This window comes from Cololabis saira, chromosome 8 (genome assembly GCF_033807715.1).
Source record: "Cololabis saira isolate AMF1-May2022 chromosome 8, fColSai1.1, whole genome shotgun sequence".
Taxonomy (NCBI): Eukaryota; Metazoa; Chordata; class Actinopteri; order Beloniformes; family Belonidae; genus Cololabis; species Cololabis saira.
In genome coordinates this window covers 12,937,567-12,952,419 of record NC_084594.1, presented here as the reverse complement: position 1 = coordinate 12,952,419, position 14,853 = coordinate 12,937,567, and the positions used below count along the sequence as shown (strand labels likewise).

Sequence of the window (14,853 nt, the reverse complement as noted above, 5' to 3'; positions counted from 1 at the left end):
GGAAAACTAGTATAATCAGCAGGAAGTGAATTTAAATAGACTTCAGTCAAACAAACAATAGCACACAAAAACAAAAATAGAAACTAACCAAATAAAAAACATGTAGATTAAAAATAGAACCGAAAAATACGAGGGACGGTGAATAGGTCTGTGTAATAAATTACATGCTCACACCCTCAATGTACAGTAGTTGACTGACAGATAAAGATGCTAATCAAAGGGTATATATATATTAGATAAACATTTATTTTGATAAGCAGTAGGCCTACCTACATTAAAAAAAAGTTTCAGCTACTTAAAAACTATTTATTAATTATGATAAATAATTATTATATGCAACCCATGGGGGGCACAAGCCAGTGTCTTTTTGAGCTGGACCCAAGCCTGCATAAATGCAGAGAGTTGTGTCAGGAAGGAGATCTGACATTAAACCTATGCATAAAAAAACCAAAACAGAGGGAGTACAGAGAAATGTGAGGGGGAGCTGCATTGTGTCTTTGTAGACCTTAAGAAAACATATCACAGGGTACCGAGAGAGGCACAATGGTATCATATGAGGAAGTCTTGAGTGGCAGAAAAGTATGTTAGAGTGGTGCATGACATGTGAGGCAGCTGTAAGACAGTGAGGAGGTGTGTTGTAGGCAGTACTCGAGTTGTAAAAAAAAATCAGGGGGGGTGGTGGATTTTATCATATGGGGACAGATAATTTGTGCTGATTACAAATAATATAATATATTACAAATAATAGCACTGACCAAAACACCTGCTGAAATACTGCAGGAATGACATAGCAGCAGTTAAATGCAGCCTTCTGTAAGCTTTAAATATCCACTGGGCTTACATCAAATACATCAAAACACAACAATAAAAAACAGTTTTCTGAACTTATCAATATGACTCTGTCCTTCACAGGATAAGTAAAATGGATCACTGCAAAGACTCAAAATCTTAACAAGAATATTTGTCTTATTTCTAGTTAAAATGTCTAATTTTAGCAAAAAAAATCTCATTACACTTAAAACAAGACTCATCACTGGAAAAAACAACAATTTTCACCTGTTCCAAGTAGATTTTCACTTGAAATAAGTAGAAAAATCTGCCAGTGGAACAAGATTTTTTTGCTTGTAATAAGAAGATAAATCTTGTCACACTGGCAGATTTTCCTACTTATTTCAAGTGAAAATGTACTTGAAAAAGGTGAAAATTGTCAAATAATTTATTTTTCTGGTGTTATTGTTCTGTTGATGACTCTAAATGTTGAAATAGCAGTAATACCACATTCATTGATGAAATGACATAAGGGATGGCAGTTTTACAAGGGGGATGATTTTGACCGTTTTTATATTCAGGGGGGGATGCCATCACCCCTCAACTCCAGTACTGGCTGTAGGTGTGACAAAGCAGTTTAAGGTGGAGGTGGGGCTGCATCAAGGAGCCCCTTCTTGTTTGCTATGGTGATGGACAGGCTGACAGATGAGGTGCGACAGGAAGCTCCATGGACTAAGATGTTTGCAGATGACATTGAAATCTGCAGTCAGAGCAGGTAGGGGAAATTCAAGAGAGGTGGAGATATGCTCGGGAAAGGAGAGGAACGAAGATAATCTGCAGCAAGACAGAATACTTGTGTGTGAACGAGTGGAACGATGTTGATAAAGTGAGCAGAGATAAAGAAGGTGGAGGATTTGAAGTACTTAGGATCAATAGTCCAGAGCAACAGAGATTGTGGAAAAGAGGTGAAGAATTGTGTGCAAACAGGAGGTTGGAGAAAAGTGTCAGGGGTTATATGTGATAAAAGATTATCAGAAAGAATGAAAGGAAAGGTGTACAAGACAGTGTTGAGAGCCAAGATGTTGTATGATTTAGACTAGAGACCGTGGCACTGAGGAAAAGACAGGAGGCAAAGTTTATAATTATAATTATAATGGTGTTAGTTTGACCAATGAGAGATGCATAATTTACTCAAGACTTCAGCACACAGCACAAGTTTGCACAGATGTATCTTTACTCACATCCAACAAGGTTTTATTATGGTTTCATCATTGTAACCTGAAATGAGTCCACCATACACTCATCACTGCATTCTGAGAAACATGCTTTTTCTCGAGTGTAAACCTTTTCTTTAATCAGGCTTTGATGGCTAACAACATCCACACAAAGTAACATAAATAACAGCTTTAAAAGGCACAGCATTGTGTTCACAAAGGATGTATTCACCTTATTTCACTAATATTTTGTCTTTATATTTTCTTCAAGTGTAGAGCAAGCATAACAGGGTGAAGGATGGAGACAGACTTTTAACACCTTTAAGTATGAATAGTAACATAACAGCGATGTTCAATTATTGCATAGGTAGTGAAAGTAATTATAGGTTCACGCTCTGAATCGTATCAAAATGACACAAAATAGCATAAACTTTTCATCAAAGTCATCACAAGTTACACACTCTTGGCAGGACGAGGCAGCACCAGTTTCAGTCCAATGTCGACCACAGAAGAAGGCATGTAAGAGAGAGGGATCCAGAGAAGCTTGGCGTCCCAGCCGGCGCTGTACCGGGTCCGTGGGTAGGCGGCAGTCAGAGCGTGCTCCATGCAGTTTGTCACCTTGGCGAGGTCACCGTCACAGACTGCGTTCATGATCAAACGTTGGACGTTGATGTCTTTAAAAGGAGAATCAGATATTATTGAAAAAGATATTAACGTACAAAATTTGATTTTTCTTATTAAATGTTTTTCCTTCATCCAAAGGTTGTATTGTGACTGTTTCTTGTTCATTTCAGGTCCAGCTTAAAGAACCTGTTTCATTTTATCTGTTGTTGATATAATGTAATACCTTATTAAAAAGTTTGACAAAGCATCGGATTAGAGTTTTTGTACATATTTTATGTGAAATTATGATTTTAAGGATCATAGGCATCACTCAGAATTTAAAAACTTGAATCCCTGACATAAAATAACCCACAAAAAACTTTTTTTTTTTTAAATACTAAAGGATATTTTTCTTATCATTATAAATGCATTAGGTGAGTTCATGTATTTTCTATGTAGCTGTTTTATTCTTTCATTTTTTTTTGGTTTGTATAAGACTTTTTTCTCCTTTTATTGATTTTGGGAGTGGTCCAAAGCTCTTAAATCTTCACATATTAAATATGATACATCCGGCATAATAGGGTTAAGACACATTTCACGTTATATATAGCATTGTATGATGCTTGAAACCTTAACATAGCTCACTGAACTTACACTTATCCAGGTACTTGTCTCCATAGCTAGCTTGTACTTCAGGTGTTAGCTGGTTCCACAGGCGGCGCAGCTCCCTCTCAATGGGGTCCAGGCTCGTCACGGCGGTCTTGAAAAACCCCGGCTCAATGATGCACACGTTGATTCCAAAACAGCTGATATCTCTCCTAGAAACATAGACGTCATGTACAAGAGTAGTTTTTACGTATATATTCCTCTTTTAGGTATTCCCACGTTGAAGCAAAGCACCAACTGTGTTAAAAGCATATTTTATTTTAGGTTATTTAAACACTTGCAACAACCACCTCTGCCGTTGATTTGATGATTGAGAGCAGGCCAGCTGACAGTCAACAAAATAATCTAAGATGGGCCCCCCTGCGCCCGGATCTCTCGTTCTCCCTCTTCCTCTCCCTCTGCTCTTCGGGTTTTTATACAAGCTAATGGACGTTAACATTAGAGCTAGCCAGTTAGGTTAAGTTACAAGGTTGGTAAACGTTGGCTCTACCTTGCTCTACGCTGACTTTATTAGTTCGAGCTTCACCGTCACCACCCTTTTTAAAATATTTGTGTAGAGAATCTCTGAGGCCTCTATTTTCTTCTTCTCTTCTTCGCTTTTCTCTTCTTTTCTGAGCACCGGACTTGTGCTGACCGGACATTTTGACCATTCTAATGGTTGAATTAAATGATAACATCAAATTTTGATCAGCGGCCAAACCATTTTTGTGTTAGGGGTTCTTGACCACAAGGACAATTAGGAAGAAAAGAAATAACAAGCTTTTATGTAACTCAAATACTACATATTTTTCCACAAATAGGCATATTTTGAAACGTTTTGAAAAATTATTCCATAATTTAATGAGAATTTTTTTTTTTTTCAATTCTGCCCCCCCCCCATCCCCCCCCCCCCCTTACCCTGGGCCTGGGACAACAGACCCGTTTGCCCCCCCCCCATCGGCGGGCGTGATTGGGAGACTCACCTGAGACAGTCAGAAAAGGCCTCCACTGCAAACTTGGAGATGCAGTATCCACCACCATTCGCCGCCACCCTCCCCAGAACTGACGCCACATTTACAATACGACCACGAGCCTGTTTGACGAGGGGCAGGAAGGTCATCGTCATGCGAATCACTCCATTCATGTTCACATTCATCGTGCTGTGGAAATCCTCCACTTTCATCCACTCTGAAGGACCCATGGGTAATGAACGACCAGCATTGTTCACAACACCCCAAAGTCCTACAAACAAAAAAAGAGGGCGAACAGAGATGACAATTTGATAGTATACATGCTTGATAGAAGTAATGGATTTGTTCTCCTAGTGTCAGCCATCTCCCACCTTTATCACCAACCTCCTTCTTGGTCCACTCCATGGCTTTCGTGATGCTGTCCTGACTCGTCACATCCAGCAGCACGGTCTTCAGATGAGGCCCCGCTGCTCTTTTCAGATCATCCGCTCCCTTCTCCGTGAGACAGCCGGCCAGTACGCGGAAACCTCGTCGGTCCAGCTTCTTACACAGAAGGTTTCCAAACCCTGAGTCACAGCCAGTCACAAATACGTACTTTTGAGGCATACCCTCAATCTCCAGGCTGTCTCTGAACAGCCACACGAGAACCCACAACACCACAACGGTGCCAGTGATGTACAACCAGGCATTTTCCCTAAAGGAGAAGAGGCAGGGGAACATGCAACAGGTGAGATTCTAGGATTTTCTTTTGAATTCAAGCAAAAAACCAAATATTGAGTTTAGCAGTGGTATTTCTTACCCTAGCAGGTCATAGATAAGCTGCATATCCATGCTGCTTTTAGGAGGGGGTTTTTTGTCCCCAGATTGCTGGAAAAACATGCTGTAAAGAGTGTTACAAGGTGATGATCTGGAAAACAGCCAAATCAGGTTTTCATGAAATCAGAATGGAAAGAAAATGAGAAATCCACTAATTACCAAAAAAGAATCCCCTGCAATTAAATCCCTACTTGCGCTTGTAATATTGTAATCTCTCTTTCTGCTGCTCTGTTCAGCATTCTTGAGAACCGCTGAACACAATGACTTTGTTCTCTGAGAGCCTCAGTAAACGCAATCCTGTATAATAATGCACAACTGTTTTGTCTGCTTTGGGCATGTGAAAAATCTTTGGATAATACTCTTAAGGAAGAAAGAAAGGCATTTGTAAGAGAGGGAGACCCAAGCAGGTGGAGTGTGTGTGTGTGTGTTTATAGTGAGCAGCTTAGGCTGTTCACTGCTAAAAAACAATTTGTTTTCATACTTTATTAGCCCCTAAAACAATAAACATTACCTGTCAAGAACATAAAAATCATATCTATCTATCTATCTATCTATCTATCTATCTATCTATCTATCTATCTATCTATCTATCTATCTATCTATCTATCTATCTATCTATCTATCTATCTATCTATCTATCAATCTATCTATCTATCTATCTATCTATCTAGTTATAACTGGGGGAAATTTTTTTTTAATTGTGCACTTCGAGAAAAAAGTCGAAATGTCGAGAAAAAAAATCTAAATTTCGAGGAAAAAGTCGAAATGTCAAGATTAATGTTGAAGTACAATCTTGAGAAAAAAGTCGAAATGTCGAAGAAATAGTCAAAATTTTGTGGAAAAAAAGAAGAAAAAAAAGAAAAAAAGAAGAAAAAAAGGTAAAAAGGAAATAAAAAAAGAAAAAAAGAAGAAAAATAGAAAAAAAGGAAAAAAAGATCTATCTATCTATCTATCTATCTATCTATCTATCTATCTATCTATCTATCTATCTATCTATCTATCTATCTATCTATCTATCTATCTATCTATCTATCTATCTATCTATCTATCTATCTATCTATCATTTTAATAGCGATAGGCAATACTTCTGAAGAACATTTTCCCAACATACAGTAGCATCAGATGGTGTAGTTTTCTTTCAGCACTACCGTTACAAAATTGATACATTTTAATTATTCAACAAATTTTGAGTGCAGAAGGATAATGACTCAACTGACTGGAATAACTAGACTTCCAGACTTCAAATGCTGCTGAAAAAACCCATCTCCATCTGCACGATGAACCATCATCAGGCTGATTTAGGACGAGCCAGACAGATGGGCAAAGGGACGGCATCCAAAGTTGGCAGCTCTACTGGAATCGTTTGCTTACACTTTCGAGGCTTAAATTACTATCATTGCTGCGGGAAAGCTGCAAATCGATCAATTTATCTCATCTATCAACTAGATAAGAAAGTCAGTTTATTTGAAGTAAATTTCAATTAAATTTGCATGGTTTTGGGACTATTTTTTTGTTCTTAACTTGTAGGCCCCTACATCTTGTCTTTAATACTTTTAAAGTAATTTAACTGCTTAAAAAATTAATTAATATAAATAAAATCTAAAACTTTTGACCTGTGCACGAAAGTAATCCAATTTTTAAATTGTACAGTGCAATATTTCACATGAATTGTGATATATAAAGAATGTATCAAAGAAAAAAGAAAAAAAAAGTGGTTTGTTTTTGATGTATTGAACCAGTAAAGCGTTCTTGAGACAAACAATAATAATGAAAAGTTTATCAACCTACCTTTATGTCTTTTTGAGCAGTGATTTATCACTGCAGGTTTCTCGTCCTCGTCCCTTTCCCTCTCCAGTTATTCTTCTGTCTCAGCTCAGAGGCTGCTCAAAGAGAAGCTTTATCCTTCTGGTTTATCCCTTAAAACAAGTCCGCTACTAGTAATCCCTGTTCCGTAACCATTTGGTTTGTGCGCAGAAGAAAAAAACACAACAGTGGTGGGAAACCCCAAAGACCTGTTTTTTTTGTTTTTTTTTTACAGAGTGCAGTTGGTTTTTGGATACTTTTGTATTCAATTGTCTGCAGATTTTAAAGTAGTTTACAAGAAAGCATGAACATGTACTTTTAGAAAATGGTCGTTCTCGGGGTATACAGGCATAAATACTTTATGTTTTAAGAGTGTTATTGCAAAGTTATGATAATCCCACATGTGCTCTTAAAAACTCGTGCACAGTCTCAGTGGTTAATTCAGTTCACTGACTATATCACTTTAATGCTCAGACAACACACGCTTCACTTTCTGCTTTTACTGGCATTGTTTTTATGAAGTTGTCTTGACACAATAAGCAGATGCTGCAGAAATAAAACAAAAACACACAGATCTGGCCAACATTGCATTGTCACTATTTTCAATAAAACTGACTCAAAGACAAAAAAAATTGTCAATGATATAAACTGTTTCTTGATTGCAGCCTCAGTTAATAGAATAAATAAATACAAACACACATTTCCGTGATGACATCAGTGTTGTTAAGATACATTTTCAAATCATGAGTAGTAACATTTTCAAGTCTTACATATTTGCGATGGATTAAAACTATAATTAGTTCCCAATCATTTTCTGTATTATACTGTATGTGTGACCTTAGCTGCGACATAACCTCCCCTCGCGTCACTCATTCCACAGATTGTCCAATATCATTAAGCAGGCAAAAATGTATCCAGTTCCATTGTATTTAGAGGTTTATAAGCAGTCTGGTTGCAACACAGCGTTCCTTCAAATGTAATACTCTTTCAGGCCTCTTACTTTTGTAACAGTACAATTAAGCCTTGAGCCCAGGATCCAAAGGTTCTCCGCAGCCTAACGTATTTACCAACTCTAACACTCAATTTAACCTCTCACAACATGAGCCCTAAAAGTGGTTTTCCACACTGTAATTAACATTTAATCTTTGCATGCCTTCTGCTGTAGAGTATAAACGTGCTGCGATGAGGTTCATCATGTCATTCTTTTCCATTTATTTTTATAGAATATCTGTTAATTTATCATGACAAAAAGAACACGCATTTTCATTCAACTTTATTAAAAAAAGAAAAAAAGAATATTCCACCACTTCATGGCAAGAACAGAAACAGCACACAGCTCACTCTATGCAGAGAAGTGAAGCATAAGCACAGACATGCATAGGTGTGGCAAACAAAGCCATGACAAATTGAATAATATATTTTTAATTCAATTTGTGACAAATTACCACCTTCCCCTATTTACTGATGAAAAAAAAAACTGTTACATGAAGGCATCGATACTTCATAAAAAAAAATGTTAGAACTAGGCTTTATTCATCTTCAGCTTTGCTGGGCACTTACTCTTATCAGTACAGTTGCTAATGCAAAAACTTATAAATCTTGTCTGATATTGTCAAAAGCAATGACCTGCTGCTGTTCATCTGAGCAAAGTAAGTGTCTGCTTCGGCCCAGTGAGAGGGGCGTGCAGACAAGCCAAGTCCTTTCTTTGCAGATTAACTTAAACCATACTGGATTTGTGCTCTGCTCCAGTGTAGTGACTTTGAGCCATAAATGACCGCCACACGAGCAAATTGTGACGTCTATGAGCAAGTAGTCTGAAGGTGACCCTTATGTACGTACTCCAGGGCTGTGGCGATTGTCCTCATGTCCATCTCGATACTGCGGGCCCAGTTCTCCACATCCCCGATTTCCTGTTCGGTAGAGAGAATAGAAAAAGCACGGCAGTTGTCAAACTTGTACTCATCTTGAACTACAGATCATTCAGAGCAGATTAAAGTCCAAATCTACTAAAAATGTAATTCTTGCTACTTTTTCACAATCATCTGGGTAACAAAACAAAACAAATACTAATTTTACTTTGAAAAGTCTTAAAAGTAGGGGGGCACTTTTTTTTTCTTCTAGTTTTTCAATTTTATTTCATTCCTTTTGGGGTAATATTGTCTATTGCAGTTTTTTGTTGTTTTTTTACCTTTATAATATATTATTGTAATATGTTACTATTTTATATATATATATATATATATATATATATATATATATTTGTGTTTTGGGTGTTTTGTGTTTTGGGGGGTTATAAAAAAGAAAAAAAGATATTTGTATTGTACTCTACTGTGAGCAATGTTGTACAGGATTTCTTTTTGAATAAACAAATCTTTAATAAAAAAAAAAAGTAATTCACAATCATTTGTAACATGAACAGACCGCTAACTGTTTCCAGGCTTGCTTACAGCCTCTCTGAACATGTAAAGATGATGTAAGGTGTACAATTGCGGAGGGAATGGAAACTCATTTGAGAATTGCTTTTGCCACCTGTCAAATGCACTAAGATCTCAGAGCTGTGTCAAGGTCCCAGAATGGTAGTAATCTGATTTTAATGAAACCTAAAGACATTATACTGTGAGCTCGAATAAGATGGTGCTCCATGTTTGCAGTTAGAGACAGCTCGTGATATTATTTCTCACCTTAACCAGGCACACGGTAGGATGACACAGCACGCATAATTAAATCTGTATTAAACGATGATAGTAACACTGAATCAATTTACTAAGTGCAGAGAGAGATTACATATCGTACTGAAAGCACTTACATGGCTAACAGCTAATTCTTCTAAATGTGATAGGTGGGAAAAAGCCTGAATATTATTGAGAGAATACACCTCTATCGTAAAAGCAGCAAGCAACCCAGATGGGTTTAGTCCATTTTTAAGCACACAATTCATCTTTTTTGGGAAAAAGAAAGAATACGTTTCTTTGATCAAGTGTATCGTACCTTTAAGGCCTGGTTGAAACCCTCCACCATGCTGATCCACTGAGCCGTCTGCTTGGAGAACTGGCTTGCCTGCACTTGGAGAGTCTTCACCTCATGGTCCAGTTTGCGTTGGTTTATGTATGCCTGAGCCACACTTGAATGAAACAAGAGATTAATTAGTATTAAGCAGCCAATGTGTGACGTTAGGTTGAATCTGTACTTTAAAGACTGGTCTTAGTTTTCAAACAATTCTAAATTTAACTGAGATACAGAAGGATTTAACTTGTAATCTTTTTCATAAAGGAACAGCAAAACAATAGTTTTTGCATCCCACTCTCATCCTTTAAGCTCATGGGCTTGGATTCTTCCCATTTTTCACAAAAGTAGCAATATCACTGTATTATTTGTGTTTGAGCTGCACATGAGGCACAAGGAAGAATTGTAACAGTTCTAAAACCAAAGGGATACACCTTTACTGAAGTCTGCCAGGACACAACGGCACCTAAACAAACTAGACAAGTAATTTCTTGTGCAAAATAGTATCAGAGGTCAGCATGTTTTGATTTAATCACTTTTAAAGCATTATTGTTGTCATCATGCCGTTTACATAGATTTTACAACCATTTGCAGAAAGACTCACGTCAGTCGTCTTCATTGCACAATCTAAATCTTCATAAGAAGTTGTCATTCAGAGTATATTGATTGCATTTCAGAGTTTAACATTCTTCTAGAGATGATGTTCATATTAATGAAATATAAACTAAAGAGAAGGAAAATGTCACTCAAATAAGAGGACACATGGCAAATTCAATCCAGATGTCAACATTTGGTGAGTGAGACCTGAACCTATTAGTTCCTGCACCAGTTTAACTGAACCAAACCATGAAAAGTCTGAATGCACCCGAAGGTTTTGTTCTGTGCTTTCAATCTTTTACTATGGCAATTAGTACTGGAAACCTGATCCACTCCAAATAAATTACCTTCTTGATATGGGATCAATGCAAGTAAAAATACTGCCTGCAGACTATTTAATTCTCTTATAACATGTACTGTATATGAGTAGAATTGGCAGCGCTTTCTTCTCCCTACAGTTTCTTCTTAGTCCCAAGAGTTAGACATCTAAATCGTTTGGCCTAAACTCACAAATATGTTAGGTGAGATTAGATTGTCCTTATTTCATCCCTCAGTGGGGAAATTCAAGATATTTCAGCTGAAGGAAGTGCTGAGTCTAAATAGATGTTTTTCTTTTCTTTTTTTTTTTCGTGTTTTTGTGTTTTATGATTTGAAATGAACATTAAAAACTATTTCAAAAATGTTTTAAGAAACAAGTTGAATTTAAAAAGAATATGAAATAAATGTTACAGCCTTGATTTTATAAAATTAAACTCTCAACAGACTATTGCAAATAACCCATTTAGAAGTTAGATTTTTTGTTTTAGATGTTTTTTTTTTTACTCTGCAGAAGGATATTTAGAAATCCTGTAGGTTGCTTTTAAAAGAATACAGCTATTATTGTCTTATTTTATAAGGATGTATTGAACACATCAAATTAATTAATTAATTGCATAACCAAACCATATACTGGATTGCATGCCATCAGTTGCATATTTGATTTGATTGATTGAGATTCTTTATTCAGTCACATCACACTACAAGCATTATCAACACAAACATTGTCGAGAAAAATAGTGACTGAAAAGGCACAGGCAGAAGCATAGTGCTTATATTAATGCCTGTCCTACATACAAACAAACAATAGAAAAACTAAACCAGAAAAGGAGGACCAATAAGGTTTACATATATAGTAATAAAGACATTTTTTTTATATAAATATCGGAGAACAGCAACAAACAAAAACAAATAAACATTAACATTTGTAGCTTTCAAAGATTGCTCTACAAATCTTTTTTTTGTAAACCGAAAATGAGCTGCACATTCGTAAATCTAGGTTAGCGTCATTCCATAGTTTAACTCCCACAACATATACATCTCCTTTTAGTCTCTTTTCTAGCTTTTTGTACAACAAATTTACAAATATCACACAAATTTTATCTTGACTCATGTATTGAAAAAATCCGTTATACACAGACAGGGAGTAACTTTAATCTAGCTTTGTACATTATTTGCACTATTTTATAATAAACCAAATCATAAAATTCCTTAACATGGGCTTTTATAAACAATGGATTTGTATGTTCATAGTATCCCACCCTATTAATAATACGTATGGCTCTTTTTTGTAAGAGGACTATAGCATTTACTGTTGTCTTATACGTGGAGCCCCAAACTCCCACACAATACAATATACAAGGTAGTATTAGTGAACAATAAATTAAATGTAGTGCTTTATGATTTCATATATTTCTGGACTTATACAGGATTGCTATTGACTTTGCAATCTTTCCTTTTATGTATCTAATATGTTGTTGTATATGAAATTTATAATTTCATTTAATTCACATTTAAAAAATGTCACAAGTTTTCTTTGTTGATTTTTTTGTTTGTTTTTGTTTATTTTTTGTGTGGATGATATGTAACTATGTAGTCTAACCTTATTTGTTTTTTGTTTATAGTCTTCCTCTTGTTGTGTTTTTGTTTTTGTAATTACTGTTTTACTTCCTAAATTGAGGGGAGGTCCGCTGCATAAGCCTGTTGGCTTTTTGACCTCTCCTGTCATGTTTGTTTTACTATTTTGATTGCGAGTGTTACTTTTATTGTGTGCAAACTAATAAGATAAAATAACAAAAAAATAAAAAATAAATAATATGTTGTTTCCATGCTAATTTACAATCAATTACAACCCCTAAGAATATATAATATAATGGTATCAAGGAGCCAGTTATGATGATTGTTGTCAGATATGGACCTAAACTCATACTTTGTAAATAAATGATGAAAGCTACACCGGAATAATCATGTATCTTATGCATCCTCTCGTACCCGACGTTCAGGTGGTCTACCAGGGCTTCTGTCAGACAGGTGGCTGCAGCAATCGCTTCTCGTCTGCGCCTCTCTAATGAATGAATGAACAAATACAAACAATCCACATTAGTAGCAGCAGCGGCTTCTTTGTTTTTAGCACCATTGCTATCTAGATCTCACCCACCCTGCGTCTCCTTCCGCTCATTCTGCTTCGTCTGATGCTCTTTTAGTAGACGAGACAACATTTTGCTCAAAAGTCTTTTTGATTAGTCCCCGAATTTCTAACTAGTTGCCTAATAAATACTGTATGTTTTTATTTATCAGAGCTTCATGCTGTCAGCTGACGAGTTACAGACTGATGTTGTCATGAGACCGGAAACTCGTGGGCGTGTCTTTAAAGGTGTAATCTACCATCAGAGTGCAATTATTTAAATACAAAAATTTGGAGATTGACTAGGTGCTGAGACATGTAGTGGATTTTACACGGTATTAACCTCCAAATTCATGTAAACGCAAATCCCTGTATATTTTATTTATGCAAAACGTGTTTTTAATGATGCCTTCGGTTTCAATGACGTAACGTCTGAACCTTCAAAATAACAGTCTACTTGTTACTGCAACAACACGTCCATGCAACAACAGTGCTGATTTTGTTTTTCCCAACAACACACAATATGGACTTGCAAATGAGTTAAGCTTTGACATTACGGAAAAAAGAGAAATTGATTCAGGTAAGTTTTTGGGTTTCTCATAACCAGTACTCGAGTTTAAAAAAAAAATCAGGGGGGATGGTGGGTTTTTTTCATATGGGGACAGATAATTTGTGCTGATTACAAATAATATAATATATTAGAAATAATATCACTGACCAAAACACCTGCAGAAATACTGCAGGAATGACATGGCAGCAGTTAAATGCAGCCTTCTGTAAGCTTTAAATATCCACTGGGCTTACATCTAATACATCAAAACACAAAAATAAAAAACAGTTTTCTGAACTTATCAATATGACTCTGTCCTTCACATGATAAGTAAAATGGATCACTGCAAAAACTCAAAATCTTAACAAGAACATTTGTCTTATTTCTAGTTAAAATGTCTCATTTTAGTAAAAGAATCTCATTACACTTAAAACAAGACTCATAACTCGAAAAAGCAACAATTTTCACCTGTTTCAAGTAGATTTTCACTTGAAATAAGTAGAAAAATCTGCCAGTGGAACAAGATTGTTTTGCTTGTAATAAGAAGATAAATCCCACTGGCAGATTTTCCTACTTATTTCAAGTGAAAATGTACTTGAAACAGGTGAAAATAAGTTATTTTTCTGGTGTTATTTTTCTGGTGATGACTCTAAATGTTGAAATAGCAGTAAAACCACATTCATTGATGAAATGACATAAGGGATGGAAAGGGGGGATGGCAGTTTTACAGGGGGGATGATTTTGACCGTTTTTATTTCTGGGGGGGGTGCCATCCCCCCTCATCCCCACTCAACTCCAGTACTGCTCATGAGTCATAACTAAGTTGTGATAAGAATGTGGAGTTGATAGAAAAGAGCACTTTGTGCTGAATCCGTTTCATAATTAGACACATTTCATGAAAACAGATCATCATCTATCTCTTGATGAAACTTACCTATATTTATATCAAATTTTGTTTCTTTTTTTATATTTTGGTACTATTTTTTCTCTCATAACATCTCATAACATTTGGAGATTGATGTGCTGAGACATCTAGTGGATCTTACGCGGTCTCAACCTCCAAATTCATGTAAATGCAAATCCCTGTATATTTTATTTATGAAAAACATGTTTTTAATGACGTCTTCGGCTTCAATGACGTAACGTCTGAACCTTCAAAATAACAGTCAAAAAGAGAAATTGATTCAGGTAAGTTTTTGTGTTTCTCATAACTAAGCTGTGATGTAGTCCACACAGCATAGTGACAAGAATGTGAAGTTGTTAGAAAAGAGCACCTTGTGCTGTATCTGTTTCATCATTACACATGTTTCATCCAAAAAAATCATCATCTATCTCTTGATGAAAATGACTAATATTTATAAAAAAAATTTCTCTGACCTGGGCCTTTTTAAATCTAAACTGAAAACTTATTTATTTAGGGTGGCTTTTAATACCCGGTAGTGT

At 36.0% G+C, this 14,853-nt stretch overlaps 2 protein-coding genes across 2 annotated transcripts; both read right to left on the bottom strand.

Annotated features, from left to right (window-relative positions):
• Window positions 1–1,981: 1,981 nt before the first annotated feature.
• Window positions 1,982–6,954, bottom strand: rdh5 (retinol dehydrogenase 5 (11-cis/9-cis)). The gene is made up of 6 exons (XM_061728417.1): window positions 6,806–6,954; window positions 5,001–5,081; window positions 4,573–4,895; window positions 4,214–4,472; window positions 3,240–3,403; window positions 1,982–2,656 (listed from the first exon to the last, which is right to left on the bottom strand). Exons 2-6 carry the CDS (start codon window positions 5,078–5,080, stop codon window positions 2,436–2,438), a joined length of 1,047 nt encoding a protein of 348 aa, XP_061584401.1. The 5' UTR covers window position 5,081; window positions 6,806–6,954; the 3' UTR covers window positions 1,982–2,435.
• Window positions 6,955–8,076: 1,122 nt separating this feature from the next.
• Window positions 8,077–13,038, bottom strand: bloc1s1 (biogenesis of lysosomal organelles complex-1, subunit 1). Its single transcript, XM_061728415.1, has 4 exons — window positions 12,894–13,038; window positions 12,728–12,800; window positions 9,809–9,941; window positions 8,077–8,730 (listed from the first exon to the last, which is right to left on the bottom strand). The coding sequence occupies exons 1-4, from the start codon at window positions 12,952–12,954 to the stop codon at window positions 8,620–8,622; spliced, it is 378 nt and encodes a 125-aa protein (XP_061584399.1). The 5' UTR covers window positions 12,955–13,038; the 3' UTR covers window positions 8,077–8,619.
• Window positions 13,039–14,853: the final 1,815 nt, after the last annotated feature.